At 46.1% G+C, this 23,667-nt stretch overlaps 1 protein-coding gene across 4 annotated transcripts in view; it reads right to left on the bottom strand.

Annotated features, from left to right (window-relative positions):
- The window catches only part of BICD1 (BICD cargo adaptor 1), a 201,855-nt gene that overhangs the window by 92,823 nt on the left and 85,365 nt on the right, over positions 1–23,667 (bottom strand). For all 4 annotated transcript variants that reach the window (XM_069763294.1, XM_069763292.1, XM_069763295.1 and 1 more), the window contains exon 3: positions 9,563–9,715. In XM_069763294.1, the coding sequence (XP_069619395.1) occupies positions 9,563–9,715 (153 nt within the window). The remainder of the gene's footprint in view (positions 1–9,562; positions 9,716–23,667) is intronic.

Here is a 23,667-nt window from a genome sequence, read left to right as displayed (position 1 = left end):
GGTGAAATGCCGAGAGACAAAGAAAAGCCTATATTAAGGGTCACGAATCTAACCCAAGAAACCGGCTAAATAAGATGAAAATAGATAAATCTCCGGGTCCGGATGGCATACACCCACGAGTACTAGGAGAGCTAAGTAATGTAATAGCCAAGCCATTATTTCTTATAGTTAGGGACTCTATAATGACGGGGTCTGTTCCGCAGGACTGGCGCATAGCAAATGTGGTGCCAATATTCAAAAAGGGGACAAAAACTGAACTCGGAAATTATAGGCCAGTAAGTCTAACCTCTATCGTTGGTAAAATATGTGAAGGGTTTCTGAGGGATGTTATTCTGGATTATCTCAATAACTGTTTAACTCCATATCAGCATGGGTTTATGAGGAATCGCTCCTGTCAAACCAATCTACTTTTATGAAGAGGTAAGCTATAGACTGGACCACGGTGAGCCATTGGACGTGGTATATCTTGATTTTTCCAAAGCGTTTGATACCGTGCCGCACAAGAGGTTGGTACACAAAATGAGAATGCTTGGTCTGGGGGAAAATGTGTGTAAATGGGTAACTGGCTTAGTGATAGAAAGCAGAGGGTGGGAGAGATTAGCAAAATTAGGATTATTTAGTTTAGAAAAAAAGACGACTGGGTGGCGATCTAATAACCATGTATAAGTATATAAGGGGACAATACAAATATCTCGCTGAGGATCTGTTTATACCAAGGAAGGTGACGGGTACAAGGGGGCATTCTCTGCGTCTGGAGGTGAGAAGGTTTTTCCACCAACATAGAAGAGGATTCTTTACTGTTAGGGCAGTGAGAATCTGCCTGAGGAGAAGGTGATGGCGAACTCAGTGGAGGGGTTCAAGAGAGGCCTGGATGTCTTCCTGGAGTGTAACAATAGCGCTGCAAGGTTGCAGTGCTAACCACTAAGCCACGGTGCTGCCCCAGGTTAATGTATTTAACCCATAGCTAACCTAGAGCAAATCAGATGCTACAATTAACTCCTTTGCCACCCTAGACCACCGGGAATATTACATATGATCCCATAAACACCCTAGAGCACCTTGGATATTACCATTAACATATTTACTACCCTAAACGACAAGGGATAATATATGTTAAACCATAACCACCCTAAAGCACCTTGAATCTTACCAACTACCCCAGTACCAGTCTAGACCTCCAGGGATAATACATATTAACCCATAACAACCTTGGAGCACCTTGAATATTACCATTTAACTTTTGACTATATACAACTCCAGCTATATTAATCATTCATAAACAGCATACAACACATTATATATTTCCATTACTTCTTTGTCCATCCTAGACTTCCATACATATTAACCCATAACCACCCTAAAGCATTTTTGATATTACCATTAATATTTTCAACACTCTAGGACTAGTACCAGGGATAATATATTAAGCCATAATCACACTAGAACACCAGGTATAATACATATTAACACATAACAACCCTAAAACATATGGGATATTATTACGAACATCTCTGTCACCCTAGACCTCCAGGGTTAATACAAATTAACACATAACCACCCCAAAAGTATCTTAGATGCAATAGGTGATGTCACAGCTCACCTCCTCCCCCTGTACAGTGACTGGTAACACCTCTATATACAGCAGATAACACAGGATCCACCATTCACAATAGGTGATATCACAGCTCACCTCCTCCTCCTCCTGTACAATGACTGATAACACCTCTATATACAGTAGATAGCACAGGATCCACCATTCACAATAGGTGATGTCACAGCTCACCTCCTCCTCCTGTACAATGACTGATAACACCTCTATATACAGTAGGTAACACAGGATCCACCATTCACAATAGGTGATGTCACAGCTCACCTCCTCCTCCTGTACAATGACTGATAACACCTCTATATACAGTAGGTAACACAGGATCCACCATTCACAATAGATGATATCACAGCTCACCTCCTCCTCCTGTACAATGATTGATAACACCTCTATATACAGCAGATAACACAGGATCCACCATTCACAATAGGTGATATCACAGCTCACCTCCTCCTCCTCCTGTACAATGACTGATAACACCTCTATATAAAGTAGATAACACAGGATCCATCATTCACAATAGGTGATGTCACAGCTCACCTCCTCCTGTACAATGACTGATAACACCTCTACATACAGTAGATAATACAGGATCCACCATTCACAATAGGTGATGTCCCAGCTCACCTCCTCCTCCTGTACAATGACTGATAACACCTCTATATGCAGTAGATAACACAGGATCCACCATTCACAATAGGTGATGTCACAGCTCACCTCCTCCTCCTGTACAATGACTGATAACACCTCTACATACAGTAGATAATACAGGGTCCACCATTCACAATAGGTGATGTCACAGCTCACCTCCTCCTCCTGTACAATGACTGATAACACTTCTATATACAGTAGATAACACAGGATACACCATTCACAATAGGCAATGTCACAGCTCACCTCCTCCTCCTGTACAATGACTGATAACACTTCTATATACAGTAGATAACACAGGATACACCATTCACAATAGGCAATGTCACAGCTCACCTCCTCCTCCTGTACAATGACTGATAACACCTGTATATACAGTAGATAATACAGGATCCACCATTCACAATAGGTGATGTCACAGCTCACCTCCTCCTCCTGAACAATAGCTGATAACCCCTCTATATACATTAGAGAAAACAGGATTTGCTATTCACCTGCTTTGCACTGATGAGGGGCAACACCCCGAAACACGTGTCTGCAAATAGTGTCCGTTTTGAATTTTTATCCTATATCATGTGGTAAGGCTCATTAAAGGGTCAATATTGACTTTTCGGATTATTACATCCAATAGGTGGCACTAGAGATTAAGTCCTCTTCTTCTCCGAATATGTTATTTTTGTACATTTATTGTCTGAAATTCTTCTGGTTTCCAGTCTTTGGGCTTTTTATTTTTTAAGTTTAATCGTTTTTATTGAATTTCCTCACATAACAAACAGACATTTTACAAGAAACATAAGAATCCCGGCAGCGCAGGGCCCTGACAAAGTCAATCAAGTCAAGATATTACCAAGAATATGTCAAAACCATATGCGTAAGTAATGATGTATGCAAATAGCTGTCGCTTTTCTCCCTCTAACTCTCCCCCCCCCCCCTCCTCTTAAATCTGCTGGTTATCTAAATTTTGATTAATTGTGGGTTCTAAGGAGGCATGTGACTGATCAGTCTTAGAACTACACCCTGTGATAATTGTGTTTGGAAATACTGTAGGGTTCTTATTTTTTTATCATCAACAGGACCATTTGTTAAAAGGAGATGATTAGAGTCGGTGCTGCCCCCTGAGAGCCCTATATTCCTCTGAGACACAGATACTTTTTTTTAGTGAAATTTGATATATCTACTAATTAAACTCTTGTGTGTTATAAGCGGCATCCAGCTGCCAAAGATATGCATGTGCAGGACTCTGAATCTCGAAAAGATGACCTACAAAATAATATTCTAATTTTTCCTATTTTTTGCACAACTACAACGGTCCAGTAAAATACATTTTAAACTGTATTTCCCCTTCCAGTATTTTTTTATACAATAGATATGTTTTTTTTATATATATATACCGTATTTTTCTGACCATAAGACGCCCTTTTTTTCCTCCAAATTTGGGAGGAAAGTGTGGGTGCGTCTTATTGTAGGGATGTAGCATGTGGGGAGGGGGGCAGCAGTGAGTGGGATCGCACTGTTATACCACTTCAGGATGTCCCGCTGCCCAGAATCAGTGCTGGGGAAACCATGTGGTCCCGATGATTAAGTGCAGTGAATATTCATTAGCGGCTCCCCGCCCACCTATCAGCTGAGTGGTGAGTCCAGAGCAGCAAATGAATACTGCACTTGAGCAGGGACACACATGGCTTCCCCAGCGCCGATTCCTGCAGCTGCTGGGGAGATCTGTGTGTCCGGGGGAGGAGGAGGCAGCAGCAGCAGCAGGGGCCAGAGGAGAGAGGAGATCGCTGCATACCTGCCTGCCATGCCTGGGCTGGATGCCGAGTACTGTGCACAAACAGGACCTGTTTGATGTCAGGAGTGGGCGGGCTGGAGCATCACATGGCAGCTCAGAGCTCTCCCTCTTCTTGACATCATCACAGGTCCTTCAGGCTCCCCACTAGAATCTGCAGCTTCCTCATAACCTGTGCTGTGGAAAGGAAACAAGAGGGTAGGCTCTGTGTGCAGTCATGGGATGCTTTTACCTCACCACAGTGTGGCTGGCTGCCACAATTAAGATGTTAGTCTTTACAAAACACAATAAAGCACTCTGCCACTCCTTTGGTGAACTATAACTCCCAGCATGTCATAGGATCTGCAGGACATGCTGGGAGTTATAGTTCTCCCATGGGATTTTAAAGCAGCACTCCAGTGTTATTTTGCAGTGCTGGAGTAGTGTTTTCAATATAAGCCCTGTGCCCCCATTCTTATACTCACCCTCCAGCATCTTCATACAGTACTTCACAGACACCACACTGGTCCCGCAGCTTCCAACATAATAACATACTATTATATATAATAACACCACATATAATAGTATGTTATTTATGTTATTAAATATTTTACCACATTTTTTTTGCTTCAAATATTTTTTTCCCCTATTTTCCACCTCTAAAACCTGGGTGCGCCTTATAGTCCGGTGCGTCTTATAGTCCGAAAAATACGGTATATTTATTTCTCTATTTACTTTACTTTTTTTTTCCTTTGGGGAAGTATTTTACATCTAAATACATTTTTATTATTTCTGATTTCCTCCGTAACAGGGGCTAAAATACCAGTTCACAGTTACAGGGGAAATCAGCAATAATAAAAATGTGGGGCTGGTATATTAGTCCAAGTTACAGGGCAAATTTAGCCTGTTTGGACTGCAGAGCACCCAAGAGTCTGCTAAGACCCAGCAGACTCTGCTCCTACCCCTTTCCTCCCATCTCCCCCAACACTTAGAGGTCTCATGATTGCTGGATTTGGAGGAGGAATCGCTTGATCAGAGATGTTTATTAATATTGATCAAAAAGGCAGAGGTGGTAATAAACAATCTCTGCCTTCTCTATGACGAAACCAGAAATAAGTATTTCATTTCCCTGCAGCGCTCCCACAGGTGAAATAAAACATTACAATACATAGCCACAAGTTAGTTATGAAGAGAAGAAATGATCCAGCTTCCAAGCTTGCAAACATTTATTGGATTAAAAAATATTAATAGATTCCATCATCAAGCGTTTTGAACATCCATTTCTTTATTTAACAAAGCTAAGCATGTGCTGAATGCAGAGTCATTTATATAACCATAAACCAATTGGAACACAGATGGTCAGTCACATGGTAAAGTGTCATAATTGATTGAAAACGCCAGATGGAACTAGGTGTGAAAAACGCACATAAGTGAATAATGATAAAACCATTACAAAAGTGTGTGAACAAATAACAATAACAAAAACAATATTTTAAAAAGAAACGCTTAGCTGCGTCTACCCTTATGATGGAATCTTTTAATATTGTTTAATCCAATACATTTTTGCAAACTTAAAAGCTGAATCATTTCCTCTCTTCATTTCTATAAGTGGTTCCTTGCAGATCTGTGCCTCCTGGGACGCCTAGCTGTGGTGATCTGGTTAATCCTTTTCTATTTGCACAAGTTAGTTATACATCTTGTTCCTTCCTAAAATGTCTGTGACCGCTTCCAGCTCCTCCCTATAATATCTGTCTGCCTTTAGCTCCTCTCTAGAATGTCTGTCTGCTGCTAGCTCCTCCCTAGAATGTCTGTCTGCCGCTAGTTCCTCCCTAGAATGTCTTTAGCTCCTCCCTAGAATGTCTGTGCCTGCCTCCAGCCCCTCCCTAGAATGTCTGTCTCTAGCTCCTCCCTTGAATGTCTGTGTCTGCCTCTATCTCCTCCCTAGAATGTCTGTGTCTGCCTCTAGCTCCTCCCTAGAATGTCTGTGTCTGCCTCTAGCTCCTCCCTAGAATGTCTGTGTCTGCCTCTAGCTCCTCCCTAGAATGTCTGTGTCTGACTCTAGCTCCTCCATAGAATGTCTGTGTCTGCCTCTAGCTCCTCCCTAGAATGTCTGTGTCTGCCTCTAGCTCCTCCCTAGAATGTCTGTGTCTGCCTCTAGCTCCTCCCTAGAATGTCTGTGTCTGCCTCTAGCTCCTCCCTAGAATGTCTGTGTCTGCCTCTAGCTCCTCCCTAGAATGTCTGTGTCTGCCTCTAGCTCCTCCCTAGAATGTCTGTGTCTGCCTCTAGCTCCTCCCTAGAATGTCTGTGTCTGCCTCTAGCTCCTCCCTAGAATGTCTGTGTCTGCCTCTAGCTGTAGTGCTAAGATGTTACTGGCTATCAGGAATCCATATTGGTAGCCTGTCTTTAAGGAACCTTTAAGATATTAGGCAGTAATAGTTCAGCTTGTACTAGCCTTGTATTTTCTGTAATTTTCCCAATACCTGGACTGCATAGCTCCTTTATGAATCTTTAGTGGGAAAGCGCATGTTTATAGTATCATCCAGTTACTGCATAGTTTCGTTATCCATGTTTAGTGGGAAATGTCGTGTTTATAGTATGTTAAAATATTTGGTACCAGGAGAGCCTTTGGCATATTTTATCCAGTGATGTATTTGTACGATGTTGATTGACGTCTGAAGAGTAGGCCACTCCGCCAGAGGGATAGTATATTGGACAAATAGAACTTGTTAGGTATTGGGTAATACTTGATTACTCAAGTATTTGTTTCTAAACAAGATATAAGTTGGGGAAGATCAGCTAACATAGAAGCCCTGTTAACCTGTGGACTAAAGAGGTGACACCTCAGTGTGGATCCCAGGAATTTCTCTGTCTTTGCTATTCTGCTTCTCACAGCTGATGTTCTCGGACAGATGATGTGCTACTCCTGGTGAAGTTTTTCCTGTGTAGTTTGCAATGTAAGTACTTTACCTTTGTGATTTATATTATGCAAAAGTGTACACAATATCACACTATTTCCATTTTTCTGTAATAATTTAATTATTATAATGAAATGAATCGCCTTCTTTAAAGCCATATCCGACCCCTTCGAATAAATGGCAAAACACTAGCTCCTCCCCTCTCCATAGAATTTTAAAAGCACCAACTGTCATCTCCTATCTCAGTAATGTAAAATATAATCCGTCTTCACTGAATACAGATTTTACCCAGGAATTGAAAGTGAAAGATCAGTCCAGGAGGAGAAATAAACAAATTTCTCTAATAACATATATTACAAAGTTTCTTATTTTCATGTGTATTATTGATTTATGAAATAAAAATTAAAAAGACAGTGGACATGAAGTGGATCAAATAAATACATTGTGAGAGAAATTCATTGATAAAGGTATGTGGCTACCTATTGTGCTATATGTTTCCATTTTGATGCTGGCACCACAATTTCAGCCGGAATTACAATTAAACATTTCTTCTGTTGACAAATGTTATCTGATTAAGTAATGTGTGACTGTGGCAGAAACCACAAGTAGGAAACAAATACATTTAAAGCTTAAAAGCTTAGTGATATAATTTAGAAGACAAATAATTACTATTTCCAAGGTTTCATCTTCTGATCACATGCATGACATTAACCTTTATACATTGTATCACCAAGGATCCTGCCAATTGTCTTAATGGTCAATTATATCCATAGTATATGATGTGTTGGCGCCCCATGTTAGTATAAAGATGCCCCCTGGGCACACCCATAGGCGCCATTAAATGCATCCGTGAGTTTGTGAGTCTGGGGTTTGGAACCTCGAGTGAAATTCCGCAGCAATAGAATGTAGGAGAAATATCTTGTAACAATTAAACCCTATCCGGAGGAAGCAAAAATCACAATGCATGACTCAAACTATCCTAAAAAAGATAGAAGTGGCGTAACAATCGCAGAGGGTGCGACTGCGACCAGGTCTGTGCAGGAAAGGGGCCCGCCATCAGCTAGATGTGTGCCTGAGGAGTGTATTGCGGTGCAGAGACCCGTACGCTCACTCCACTGCAATACACGGCCAATGAGAGGCCGGCAACTGACGTTGGAGTGCCCGTCATAATCGGAGTATGGCAGTCATGCGCTGATCATGGCTGGCATGCCAAAGTCAGTGGCCGTCTATACAGTAGAAGAGGACGACGCACGTTGTGGGAGTTGGGAATGGATGAAGGTAAGAAGAAGCAGGATATTATACAAGGAAGGGACCCAGGATGGAGGACATTACACCAGGAAGGGGCCCAGTATGGAGGGGTAATAATACCAGGAAGGAGCCCAGGATGGGGGACATTGTTATATGATAGGGGACATTATATCAGGAAGGAGCCCATGAAGGGGGACAATATATGGGATATTATTACAGAAAGGGACCAAGACGGGAGACATTATTACCAAAAGAAGCCAGGATAGGTGTCATTATTATAGGAAAGGGCCAGGACAGGGAATATAATTACAGAAAGGGGCCAGAACGGGAGACATTATTACAGAAAGAGGCCAGGATTGGGGACATGCTTGCAGGAAGGTGCCAACATGGAGTTGGGGGCCACCGGTCCAAATTTTGCATCATGGCTCATCGGACTCTATTTACACCATTGATTATAAGGCATATGTGAAAAGTGGTAATCTGTAGCAGAAACTTAGTGTAATTTTTCTGCAGTGCCCCCAGAGGTGAAATAAAGTAATACAAGCTATATACAGCCACAAGTTAGTTATGGTTAAAAAATACATATTTTATACATTTAAGAAGGAGGGTAAGGAGAGGATCAAAAAAATAAGTGCAGGGAGATATATCTTCTAACACTCACCCCTATCTAGAGGAAGGCAGAAAGTCTAAGCCAAAGTGCCCTAAAAGTGGTGCTTAGAGGAGGCTTCTGATCTTGACCCTTGTCTACCAATATCCAGCTGATCATTTTGGAAAAGTCGCTGCTAATTAATATCTTACTGTTTTGATTCTCAAGGTCGGATGCTTCTCAAAACAAAATAAATGTAATGACATTAATCTTCCCACATAACTGAGATTCCTCCAGCCGCTATCACTTTTGTTGCTCTTCTTTGGACCTTGCATGACTTTGTTATGTCTTTACCAAAAAAAGTGTTTTTGTGTCTGTTTGGGGTTTTTCTTTTTTTATTCATTTGCTTTTTAATTAAATTTTTTATTACTTTTTGTACTTTTTTAGTTACCGTACTTTTATTTTTTTTTTAACTCCATTTTAATGGCCAGTAGCAACAGCAGTATAAGTATTCCATAAAGCCAGACATCCCAGGGGGTCTTCTTTGGACGTTGCTCCTGATCACAGAGGAACACTACCGTGTTGAGTATGCTCACCATGATAAAGCAAGTGCCTGACGCTTATGACGAGCATACTCATCAAGCGTTCCGAACATGTAACAACCTAAATATTCTGTGGGCTTTACAAGCAGCTGACTGACATTGTGCTGTTATTTAGTCTACATAATGTACATCATATATTGTTTGGATGGAAATGATAAAGGAAGGCTGACAGCGGCATACCGACCGTACCTGGTTTTGCTTTAAGGTGGACACTAATTTCTGTAATGTGATGTTCTCTTCTTCCAGCTCGGTGTAATCTTGAAGGAGTCTGGCCTCTCGAAATTTGTACTCTCGGATCTCTTCCTTCATCCTCATCCTCTGCAGTTCCAAAATTTCATTTGTCTAAAGAAGCAAAAGAAAAACTATTATTGTATAGTATAGTATATACAAGAGCAGAGCATAGTCAAAAGGAGATACACTGCCACATAGCCTGAATTATAGTTAAAAGGCCTATTTATCTGCTGGAGGCAAAAAAAGGCCTCTTTAGGAGTCCATCAGGCAAGTATACAACTATATACTTTTTTTTACAGTAAAGAGCAACATAAAAAAATAAACTATACTGAGTGATATGCATTTTTTTTCTCCATGGACGACCTTGGGTGACTGACAGTAAGGCCTGGTAGAGCTTGGGCACTGATAGGTCTCCATGTCCTGCCATACAGACCTTATATGAAAAGCTATGCATTTCTTCTAGAGAAGAATACATCCACTGATGGCCTGCATGTTGGGATGGAATTACAGTTCTGTACAAATCAGAACTCAGTAAGACCAACGTAGCCTTGCTTATAATTCTCCCGTCGCTCTTGGACTGGTGCGGGGTATGATGAATCCTTGGACTATTGAAAGTGTCTGACTGTCTGAGATGGGATCTGGATGATGATCAAGTTTGGAAACTGGAACTGGAAACGGTGTGAGGGTCTGATGAAGTCTGGGACTGGTGTGAGGGTCTGATAAAGTCTAAGACTGGTGTGAGGGTCTGATAAAGTCTAGGACTGGTGTGAGGGTCTGATAGTCTGGGACTGGTGTGAGGGACCGTCTGATAAAGTCTGGGACTGGTGTGAGGGTCTGATGAGTTCTGGGACTGGTGTGAAGGTCTGATGAGTTCTTGAACTGGTTTGAGGGTCTGATGAAGTCTAAGACTGGTGTGAAGGTCTGATAAAGTCTGCGACAGGTGAGTGGGTCTGATAAAGTCTAAGACTGTAGGGTCTGATAAAGTCTGGGACTGGTGAGAGGGTCTGATAAAGAATGATACTGATGAGAACATTTGATGAAGTCTGGAAAAGGTGAAGTGTTGGACTGGTATGGAGTGTCAGACAGACTCTAGGACTGTTTTGAGGATCTAATGTGGTTGTCTAATGAACTCTTAGACTGTTTCAAGAGTCTGAAATAGTTTTGGACAGGTGTAAGTATCTGATGAAGGCTGGGACAGATACAGGGATTCTTTTATAGTACTGGTGTGGTGGCCTTGTGAAGTCTGGGACTGGTGCAGGGGTCTGATGAATTCTGAGACTGGTGCAGGGGTCTGATGAATTCTGAGACTGGTGCAGGGGTTTGATGAATTCTGAGACTGGTGCAGGGGTCTGATGAATTCTGAGACTGGAGCAATGGTCTGATGAATTCTGGGTCTGGTGCAGTGGTCTGATGAATTATGATCTGGTGCAGGGGTCTGATGAAGTCTAGGATTGGTGCAGGTGTTTGATGAATTCTGGGACTGGTGCAGGGGTTTGATAAAATATCGGACTGGTGCAGGGGTCTGATGAATTCTGGGACTGGTGCAGGGGTCTGATGAATTATGACGCTGGTGCAGGGGTCTGATGAATCCTGGGTCTGGTGCAGGTGACTGATGAAGTCTCAGACTGGTGTGGGGGTCGGATGAAGTCTCGGACTGGTGCAGGGGTCAGATGAAGTCTCGGACTGGTGCAGGGGTCTGATGAATTCTGGGTCTGGTGCAGGTGACTGATGAAGTCTCGGACTGGTGCAGGGGTCTGATGAATTCTGGGTCTGGTGCAGGTGACTGATGAAGTCTCGGACTGGTGCAGGGGTCTGACGAATTCTGGGTCTGGTGCAGGTGACTGATGAAGTCTCGGACTGGTGCAGGGGTCTGATGAATTCTGGGTCTGGTGCAGGGGTCAGATGAAGTCTCGGACTGGTGCAGGGGTCTGATGAAGTCTCGGACTGGTGCAGGGGTCTGATGAAGTCTCGGACTGGTGCAGGGGTCTGATGAATTCTGGGTCTGGTGCAGGTGACTGATGAAGTTTAGGATTGGTGCAAGGGCCAGATGAAGTCTCGGACTGCTGCAGGGGTCACATGAAGTCTAGGACTGGTGCAGGGGTCTGATGAATTCTGGGTCTGGTGCAGGTGACTGATGAAGTCTCGGACTGGTGCAGGGGTCAGATGAAGTCTCGGACTGGTGCAGGGGTCTGATGAAGTCTCGGACTGGTGCAGGGGTCTGATGAAGTCTCGGACTGGTGCAGGGGTCTGATGAATTCTGGGTCTGGTGCAGGTGACTGATGAAGTTTAGGATTGGTGCAAGGGCCAGATGAAGTCTCGGACTGCTGCAGGGGTCACATGAAGTCTAGGACTGCTGCAGGGGGCCAGATGAAGTCTCGGACTGGTGCAGGGGTCAGATCAAGTCTAGGATTGGTACAGGGGACTGGTGAATGGTCTAGTGTAGGGTCTTGTGAAAGTCTGGGACCGGTGAGTGGTTAGATGAAGTCAGAGACAATTGTTGGGTTCTTCTCATACAGTCTGGGGACTGTTTCTGGAGCGTGGTGTAATCTATGGTGCTCATGTCCAGTATCTTGGATTTTGCTTATTGTATACAAACCAACTTGAAGTACAAAGGGGATTGGCTTAATATAAGGGCGGCATATATGCTTAGAAATTTCAGATGAAGAAAACTTCTCAAAACAAGTCAGTATCTTAGTAAAGTTGGGTAGTACTGAGAGCCGTCACATAACTGGTCGCTCAGCTCACCTAGGTATAGGGTTAACATTAATCCTATACGTTAGGGATAAGATATAGGATGATGCCAGGATGTTCTGCAGCAGCTGGGAATATGCAGGAAAGCTACTGCTTAACAACTTCCATCCCTGCGGTTTTAAGAAACTCCCAGGCTGAAAATACTAACTTTTTGTATCCCTAGTGTCTACTCTTTTACAGACCGGGGTCATAATTGTCTCTAGATTTTGGCATCCAAAGTTCGAAGCTGCGGAGAATAATTGGTGTCAGGAGTTCTCATTAATTTGAAAATAAGCAAAAAAGAGGATGATGCGAGTGTTCCAGGAGGGAGTCGGTGTAATACCTATCAGTGGTCTAGAGGGGGAGCCAGCGTCCTGCTCGGTATGAAATATTTCCCTAGGAAAGGCAAGCACAATATAATTCAGTAATATTATATTTTCTCCTTTTACTATAACAATCAAAGAAGAAACCCTTCAACACGTCCTTTCTTAGATCCTGGGGCTCAATTTTTGCTATAAACTTTCGAAAAGGTTCCAAATTCTGAACACTTTCACCCATTGTCCTTAGAACAATAGGTGCGGTTGTAGTTATGGCGGAGAAGTCGCATACCCCATAACTCACAATGAGGACAAAGGTTTGCGAGTGAATAGAAGATAGGAAAAAATGAGAAAAATTACATCTGCATTGTATATAATCCCTACAATAATTATAAGGGATTTTTTTTTGTCATCTAGCAATAATTGCCCAATACCTGAATGTACAACTCCGAAAATTCATCACTGTGCCCTAATTCTGCCATTGTCTTCGTAGACTTCTACGGTCATATATCCAAGGAAACAAAAGCTGTGTGCAGCACAGCTCCCTATCCTCAATGTCTGTGGGATGTAAGGGCACCATACTAGGAAGAACGGGGGCACTATGGGTCATAACATTGTATGTGGGGCACATGTGTAGCCAACAGTAGGGTCACAGGGGAGGTATCAGACTGTAGGGGCATCAGAGCTGGAACCACACTGTTGGCATCAAAAACTGTAGAAGACATCTTTGTGGGCAACAGAGCACTTTGGGGCATAATACTGTGAGGTAGTGGCCCTAGACCGCCATACTTTGCTGTGGACACTGTGGGAGCATCATACTGTGTTGTGGACACTGTGGGAGCATCGTACTGTGTGTGGGCACTGTGAGAGCATCATACTGTGTTGTGGACACTGTGGGAGCATCATACTGTGTGTGGGCACTGTGAGAGCATCATACTGTGTGTGGACACTGTGGGAGCATCATACTGTGTGTGGGCATTGTGGGAGCATCGTACTGTGTGTGGGCACTGTGAGAGCATCATACTGTGTGTGGACACTGTGGGAGCATCATACTGTGTGTGGGCATTGTGGGAGCATCGTACTGTGTGTGGGCACTGTGAGAGCATCATACTGTGTTGTGGACACTGTGGGAGCATCATACTGTGTGTGGGCATTGTGGGAGCATCGTACTGTGTGTGGGCACTGTGAGAGCATCATACTGTGTTGTGGGCACTGTGAGAGCATCATACTGTGTGTGGGCACTGTGAGAGCATCATACTGTGTGTGGACACTGTGGGAGCATCATACTGTGTTGTGGACACTAGGGGAGCATCATACTGTGTTGTGGACACTGTGGGAGCATCGTACTGTGTTGTGGGCACTGTAGGAGCATCATACTGTGTTGTGGACACTGTAGGAGCATCGTACTGTGTGTGGGCACTGTGGGAGCATCGTACTGTGTTGTGGACACTGTGAGAGCATCATACTGTGTGTGGACACTGTGAGAGCATCATACTGTATTGTGGACACTGTGAGAGCATCATACTGTGTGTGGGCACTGTGAGAGCATCATACTGTGTGTGGACACTGTAGGAGCATCATACTGTATTGTGGACACTAGGGGAGCATCATACTGTATTGTGGGCACTGTGAGAGCATCATACTGTATTGTGGACACTAGGGGAGCATCATACTGTATTGTGGACACTGGGGGAGCATCATACTGTGTTGTGGACACTGTGGGAGCATCATACTGTGTGTGGGCACTGTGAGAGCATCATACTGTGTGTGGGCATTGTGGGAGCATCGTACTGTGTGTGGGCACTGTGGGAGCATCATACTGTGTTGTGGACACTGTGGGAGCATCGTACTGTGTTGTGGGCACTGTGGGAGCATCATACTGTGTTGTGGACACTGTAGGAGCATCGTACTGTGTGTGGGCACTGTGGGAGCATCGTACTGTGTTATGGGCACTGTGAGAGCATCATACTGTGTTGTGGACACTGTGAGAGCATCATACTGTGTGTGGACACTGTGAGAGCATCATACTGTATTGTGGACACTGTGAGAGCATCATACTGTGTGTGGGCACTGTGAGAGCATCATACTGTGTGTGGACACTGTAGGAGCATCATACTGTATTGTGGACACTAGGGGAGCATCATACTGTATTGTGGACACTGGGGGAGCATCATACTGTATTGTGGACACTAGGGGAGCATCATACTGTATTGTGGACACTGGGGGAGCATCATACTGTGTTGTGGACACTGTGGGAGCATCATACTGTGTGTGGGCACTGTGAGAGCATCATACTGTGTGTGGGCACTGTGACAGCATCATACTGTGTTGTGGGCACTGTGAGAGCATCATACTGTGTGTGGGCACTGTGAGAGCATCATACTGTGTGTGGGCATTGTGGGAGCATCGTACTGTGTGTGGGCACTGTGGGAGCATCATACTGTGTGTGGGCACTGTGAGAGCATCATACTGTGTGTGGACACTGTGAGAGCATCATACTGTGTGTGGGCATTGTGGGAGCATCGTACTGTGTTGTGGAGACTGTAGGAGCATCGTACTGTGTGTGGACACTGTGGGAGCATCATACTGTGTTGTGGACACTGTGGGAGCATCATACTGTGTGTGGGCATTGTGGGAGCATCGTACTGTGTGTGGGCACTGTGAGAGCATGATACTGTGTTGTGGGCACTGTGAGAGCATCATACTGTGTGTGGGCACTGTGAGAGCATCATACTGTGTGTGGGCATTGTGGGAGCATCGTACTGTGTGTGGGCACTGTGGGAGCATCATACTGTGTTGTGGACACTGTGGGAGCATCGTACTGTGTTGTGGGCACTGTGGGAGCATCATACTGTGTTGTGGACACTGTAGGAGCATCGTACTGTGTGTGGGCACTGTGAGAGCATCATACTGTGTGTGGGCACTGTGGGAGCATCGTACTGTGTTATGGGCACTGTGAGAGCATCATACTGTGTTGTGGACACTGTAGGAGCATCGTACTGTGTGTGGGCACTGTGGGAGCATCGTACTGTGTTATGGGCACTGTGAGAGCATCATACTGTGTTGTGGACACTGTGAGAGCATCATACTGTGTGTGGACACTGTGAGAGCATCATACTGTATTGTGGACACTGTGAGAGCATCATACTGTGTGTGGGCACTGTGAGAGCATCATACTGTGTGTGGACACTGTAGGAGCATCATACTGTATTGTGGACACTAGGGGAGCATCATACTGTATTGTGGACACTAGGGGAGCATCATACTGTATTGTGGACACTGGGGGAGCATCATACTGTATTGTGGACACTAGGGGAGCATCATACTGTATTGTGGACACTGGGGGAGCATCATACTGTGTTGTGGACACTGGGAGCATCATACTGTGTGTGGGCATTGTGGGAGCATCGTACTGTGTGTGGGCACTGTGGGAGCATCATACTGTGTTGTGGACACTGTGGGAGCATCGTACTGTGTTGTGGGCACTGTGGGAGCATCATACTGTGTTGTGGACACTGTAGGAGCATCGTACTGTGTTGTGGACACTGTGGGAGCATCATACTGTGTGTGGGCATTGTGGGAGCATCATACTGTGTTGTGGACACTGTGAGAGCATCATACTGTGTGTGGACACTGTGAGAGCATCATACTGTATTGTGGACACTGTGAGAGCATCATACTGTGTGTGGGCACTGTGAGAGCATCATACTGTGTGTGGACACTGTAGGAGCATCATACTGTATTGTGGACACTAGGGGAGCATCATACTGTATTGTGGACACTAGGGGAGCATCATACTGTGTTGTGGACACTGTGAGAGCATCATACTGTATTGTGGACACTGGGGGAGCATCATACTGTATTGTGGACACTAGGGGAGCATCATACTGTATTGTGGACACTGGGGGAGCATCATACTGTGTTGTGGACACTGTGGGAGCATCATACTGTGTGTGGGCATTGTGGGAGCATCGTACTGTGTGTGGGCACTGTGGGAGCATCATACTGTGTTGTGGACACTGTGGGAGCATCGTACTGTGTTGTGGGCACTGTGGGAGCATCATACTGTGTTGTGGACACTGTAGGAGCATCGTACTGTGTGTGGGCACTGTGGGAGCATCATACTGTGTTGTGGACACTGTGAGAGCATCATACTGTGTGTGGGCATTGTGGGAGCATCGTACTGTGTGTGGGCACTGTGGGAGCATCATACTGTGTTGTGGACACTGTGGGAGCATCGTACTGTGTTGTGGGCACTGTGGGAGCATCATACTGTGTTGTGGACACTGTAGGAGCATCGTACTGTGTGTGGGCACTGTGAGAGCATCATACTGTGTTGTGGACACTGTGAGAGCATCGTACTGTGTGTGGGCACTGTGAGAGCATCATACTGTGTTGTGGACACTGTGAGAGCATCATACTGTGTGTGGACACTGTGAGAGCATCATACTGTATTGTGGACACTGTGAGAGCATCATACTGTGTGTGGGCATTGTGGGAGCATCGTACTGTGTGTGGGCACTGTGGGAGCATCATACTGTGTTGTGGACACTGTGGGAGCATCGTACTGTGTTGTGGGCACTGTGGGAGCATCATACTGTGTTGTGGACACTGTAGGAACATCGTACTGTGTGTGGGCACTGTGGGAGCATCGTACTGTGTTATGGGCACTGTGAGAGCATCATACTGTGTTGTGGACACTGTGAGAGCATCATACTGTGTGTGGACACTGTGAGAGCATCATACTGTATTGTGGACACTGTGAGAGCATCATACTGTGTGTGGGCACTGTGAGAGCATCATACTGTGTGTGGACACTGTAGGAGCATCATACTGTATTGTGGACACTAGGGGAGCATCATACTGTATTGTGGACACTAGGGGAGCATCATACTGTGTTGTGGACACTGTGAGAGCATCATACTGTATTGTGGACACTGGGGGAGCATCATACTGTATTGTGGACACTAGGGGAGCATCATACTGTATTGTGGACACTGGGGGAGCATCATACTGTGTTGTGGACACTGTGGGAGCATCGTACTGTGTTGTGGGCACTGTGGGAGCATCATACTGTGTTGTGGACACTGTAGGAGCATCGTACTGTGTGTGGGCACTGTGGGAGCATCATACTGTGTTGTGGACACTGTGAGAGCATCATACTGTGTGTGGGCATTGTGGGAGCATCGTACTGTGTGTGGGCACTGTGGGAGCATCATACTGTGTTGTGGACACTGTGGGAGCATCGTACTGTGTTGTGGGCACTGTGGGAGCATCATACTGTGTTGTGGACACTGTAGGAGCATCGTACTGTGTGTGTTTGCACTGTGAGAGCATCATACTGTGTTGTGGACACTGTGAGAGCATCATACTGTGTGTGGACACTGTGAGAGCATCATACTGTATTGTGGACACTGTGAGAGCATCATACTGTGTGTGGGCATTGTGGGAGCATCGTACTGTGTGTGGGCACTGTGGGAGCATTATACTGTGTTGTGGACACTGTGGGAGCATCGTACTGTGTTGTGGGCACTGTGGGAGCATCATACTGTGTTGTGGACACTGTAGGAGCATCGTACTGTGTGTGGGCACTGTGGGAGCATCGTACTGTGTTATGGGCACTGTGAGAGCATCATACTGTGTTGTGGACACTGTGAGAGCATCATACTGTGTGTGGACACTGTGAGAGCATCATACTGTATTGTGGACACTGTGAGAGCATCATACTGTGTGTGGACACTGTGAGAGCATCATACTGTATTGTGGACACTGTGAGAGCATCATACTGTGTGTGGACACTGTAGGAGCATCATACTGTATTGTGGACACTAGGGGAGCATCATACTGTATTGTGGACACTAGGGGAGCATCATACTGTATTGTGGACACTGGGGGAGCATCATACTGTATTGTGGACACTAGGGGAGCATCATACTGTATTGTGGACACTGGGGGAGCATCATACTGTGTTGTGGACACTGTGGGAGCATCATACTGTGTGTGGGCATTGTGGGAGCATCGTACTGTGTGTGGGCACTGTGGGAGCATCATACTGTGTTGTGGACACTGTGGGAGCATCGTACTGTGTTGTGGGCACTGTGGGAGCATCATACTGTGTTGTGGACACTGTAGGAGCATCGTACTGTGTGTGGGCACTGTGGGAGCATCATACTGTGTTGTGGACACTGTGAGAGCATCATACTGTGTGTGGGCATTGTGGGAGCATCGTACTGTGTGTGGGCACTGTGGGAGCATCATACTGTGTTGTGGACACTGTGGGAGCATCGTACTGTGTTGTGGGCACTGTGGGAGCATCATACTGTGTTGTGGACACTGTAGGAGCATCGTACTGTGTGTGGGCACTGTGGGAGCATCGTACTGTGTTATGGGCACTGTGAGAGCATCATACTGTGTTGTGGACACTGTGAGAGCATCATACTGTGTGTGGACACTGTGAGAGCATCATACTGTATTGTGGACACTGTGAGAGCATCATACTGTGTGTGGGCACTGTGAGAGCATCATACTGTGTGTGGACACTGTAGGAGCATCATACTGTATTGTGGACACTAGGGGAGCATCATACTGTATTGTGGACACTGGGGGAGCATCATACTGTATTGTGGACACTAGGGGAGCATCATACTGTATTGTGGACACTGGGGGAGCATCATACTGTGTTGTGGACACTGTGGGAGCATCATACTGTGTGTGGGCACTGTGAGAGCATCATACTGTGTGTGGGCACTGTGACAGCATCATACTGTGTTGTGGGCACTGTGAGAGCATCATACTGTGTGTGGGCACTGTGAGAGCATCATACTGTGTGTGGGCATTGTGGGAGCATCGTACTGTGTGTGGGCACTGTGGGAGCATCATACTGTGTGTGGGCACTGTGAGAGCATCATACTGTGTGTGGACACTGTGAGAGCATCATACTGTGTGTGGGCATTGTGGGAGCATCGTACTGTGTTGTGGAGACTGTAGGAGCATCGTACTGTGTGTGGACACTGTGGGAGCATCATACTGTGTTGTGGACACTGTGGGAGCATCATACTGTGTGTGGGCATTGTGGGAGCATCGTACTGTGTGTGGGCACTGTGAGAGCATGATACTGTGTTGTGGGCACTGTGAGAGCATCATACTGTGTGTGGGCACTGTGAGAGCATCATACTGTGTGTGGGCATTGTGGGAGCATCGTACTGTGTGTGGGCACTGTGGGAGCATCATACTGTGTTGTGGACACTGTGGGAGCATCGTACTGTGTTGTGGGCACTGTGGGAGCATCATACTGTGTTGTGGACACTGTAGGAGCATCGTACTGTGTGTGGGCACTGTGAGAGCATCATACTGTGTGTGGGCACTGTGGGAGCATCGTACTGTGTTATGGGCACTGTGAGAGCATCATACTGTGTTGTGGACACTGTAGGAGCATCGTACTGTGTGTGGGCACTGTGGGAGCATCGTACTGTGTTATGGGCACTGTGAGAGCATCATACTGTGTTGTGGACACTGTGAGAGCATCATACTGTGTGTGGACACTGTGAGAGCATCATACTGTATTGTGGACACTGTGAGAGCATCATACTGTGTGTGGGCACTGTGAGAGCATCATACTGTGTGTGGACACTGTAGGAGCATCATACTGTATTGTGGACACTAGGGGAGCATCATACTGTATTGTGGACACTAGGGGAGCATCATACTGTATTGTGGACACTGGGGGAGCATCATACTGTATTGTGGACACTAGGGGAGCATCATACTGTATTGTGGACACTGGGGGAGCATCATACTGTGTTGTGGACACTGGGAGCATCATACTGTGTGTGGGCATTGTGGGAGCATCGTACTGTGTGTGGGCACTGTGGGAGCATCATACTGTGTTGTGGACACTGTGGGAGCATCGTACTGTGTTGTGGGCACTGTGGGAGCATCATACTGTGTTGTGGACACTGTAGGAGCATCGTACTGTGTTGTGGACACTGTGGGAGCATCATACTGTGTGTGGGCATTGTGGGAGCATCATACTGTGTTGTGGACACTGTGAGAGCATCATACTGTGTGTGGACACTGTGAGAGCATCATACTGTATTGTGGACACTGTGAGAGCATCATACTGTGTGTGGGCACTGTGAGAGCATCATACTGTGTGTGGACACTGTAGGAGCATCATACTGTATTGTGGACACTAGGGGAGCATCATACTGTATTGTGGACACTAGGGGAGCATCATACTGTGTTGTGGACACTGTGAGAGCATCATACTGTATTGTGGACACTGGGGGAGCATCATACTGTATTGTGGACACTAGGGGAGCATCATACTGTATTGTGGACACTGGGGGAGCATCATACTGTGTTGTGGACACTGTGGGAGCATCATACTGTGTGTGGGCATTGTGGGAGCATCGTACTGTGTGTGGGCACTGTGGGAGCATCATACTGTGTTGTGGACACTGTGGGAGCATCGTACTGTGTTGTGGGCACTGTGGGAGCATCATACTGTGTTGTGGACACTGTAGGAGCATCGTACTGTGTGTGGGCACTGTGGGAGCATCATACTGTGTTGTGGACACTGTGAGAGCATCATACTGTGTGTGGGCATTGTGGGAGCATCGTACTGTGTGTGGGCACTGTGGGAGCATCATACTGTGTTGTGGACACTGTGGGAGCATCGTACTGTGTTGTGGGCACTGTGGGAGCATCATACTGTGTTGTGGACACTGTAGGAGCATCGTACTGTGTGTGGGCACTGTGAGAGCATCATACTGTGTTGTGGACACTGTGAGAGCATCGTACTGTGTGTGGGCACTGTGAGAGCATCATACTGTGTTGTGGACACTGTGAGAGCATCATACTGTGTGTGGACACTGTGAGAGCATCATACTGTATTGTGGACACTGTGAGAGCATCATACTGTGTGTGGGCATTGTGGGAGCATCGTACTGTGTGTGGGCACTGTGGGAGCATCATACTGTGTTGTGGACACTGTGGGAGCATCGTACTGTGTTGTGGGCACTGTGGGAGCATCATACTGTGTTGTGGACACTGTAGGAACATCGTACTGTGTGTGGGCACTGTGGGAGCATCGTACTGTGTTATGGGCACTGTGAGAGCATCATACTGTGTTGTGGACACTGTGAGAGCATCATACTGTGTGTGGACACTGTGAGAGCATCATACTGTATTGTGGACACTGTGAGAGCATCATACTGTGTGTGGGCACTGTGAGAGCATCATACTGTGTGTGGACACTGTAGGAGCATCATACTGTATTGTGGACACTAGGGGAGCATCATACTGTATTGTGGACACTAGGGGAGCATCATACTGTGTTGTGGACACTGTGAGAGCATCATACTGTATTGTGGACACTGGGGGAGCATCATACTGTATTGTGGACACTAGGGGAGCATCATACTGTATTGTGGACACTGGGGGAGCATCATACTGTGTTGTGGACACTGTGGGAGCATCGTACTGTGTTGTGGGCACTGTGGGAGCATCATACTGTGTTGTGGACACTGTAGGAGCATCGTACTGTGTGTGGGCACTGTGGGAGCATCATACTGTGTTGTGGACACTGTGAGAGCATCATACTGTGTGTGGGCATTGTGGGAGCATCGTACTGTGTGTGGGCACTGTGGGAGCATCATACTGTGTTGTGGACACTGTGGGAGCATCGTACTGTGTTGTGGGCACTGTGGGAGCATCATACTGTGTTGTGGACACTGTAGGAGCATCGTACTGTGTGTGTTTGCACTGTGAGAGCATCATACTGTGTTGTGGACACTGTGAGAGCATCATACTGTGTGTGGACACTGTGAGAGCATCATACTGTATTGTGGACACTGTGAGAGCATCATACTGTGTGTGGGCATTGTGGGAGCATCGTACTGTGTGTGGGCACTGTGGGAGCATTATACTGTGTTGTGGACACTGTGGGAGCATCGTACTGTGTTGTGGGCACTGTGGGAGCATCATACTGTGTTGTGGACACTGTAGGAGCATCGTACTGTGTGTGGGCACTGTGGGAGCATCGTACTGTGTTATGGGCACTGTGAGAGCATCATACTGTGTTGTGGACACTGTGAGAGCATCATACTGTGTGTGGACACTGTGAGAGCATCATACTGTATTGTGGACACTGTGAGAGCATCATACTGTGTGTGGACACTGTGAGAGCATCATACTGTATTGTGGACACTGTGAGAGCATCATACTGTGTGTGGACACTGTAGGAGCATCATACTGTATTGTGGACACTAGGGGAGCATCATACTGTATTGTGGACACTAGGGGAGCATCATACTGTATTGTGGACACTGGGGGAGCATCATACTGTATTGTGGACACTAGGGGAGCATCATACTGTATTGTGGACACTGGGGGAGCATCATACTGTGTTGTGGACACTGTGGGAGCATCATACTGTGTGTGGGCATTGTGGGAGCATCGTACTGTGTGTGGGCACTGTGGGAGCATCATACTGTGTTGTGGACACTGTGGGAGCATCGTACTGTGTTGTGGGCACTGTGGGAGCATCATACTGTGTTGTGGACACTGTAGGAGCATCGTACTGTGTTGTGGACACTGTGGGAGCATCATACTGTGTGTGGGCATTGTGGGAGCATCATACTGTGTTGTGGACACTGTGAGAGCATCATACTGTGTGTGGACACTGTGAGAGCATCATACTGTATTGTGGACACTGTGAGAGCATCATACTGTGTGTGGGCACTGTGAGAGCATCATACTGTGTGTGGACACTGTAGGAGCATCATACTGTATTGTGGACACTAGGGGAGCATCATACTGTATTGTGGACACTAGGGGAGCATCATACTGTGTTGTGGACACTGTGAGAGCATCATACTGTATTGTGGACACTGGGGGAGCATCATACTGTATTGTGGACACTAGGGGAGCATCATACTGTATTGTGGACACTGGGGGAGCATCATACTGTGTTGTGGACACTGTGGGAGCATCATACTGTGTGTGGGCATTGTG

This window comes from Ranitomeya imitator, chromosome 4 (assembly GCF_032444005.1).
Source record: "Ranitomeya imitator isolate aRanImi1 chromosome 4, aRanImi1.pri, whole genome shotgun sequence".
Classification (NCBI taxonomy): domain Eukaryota; kingdom Metazoa; phylum Chordata; class Amphibia; order Anura; family Dendrobatidae; genus Ranitomeya; species Ranitomeya imitator.
Note: the sequence above shows the minus strand (reverse complement) of the source record. Positions and strands in the feature narration are given on the sequence as shown.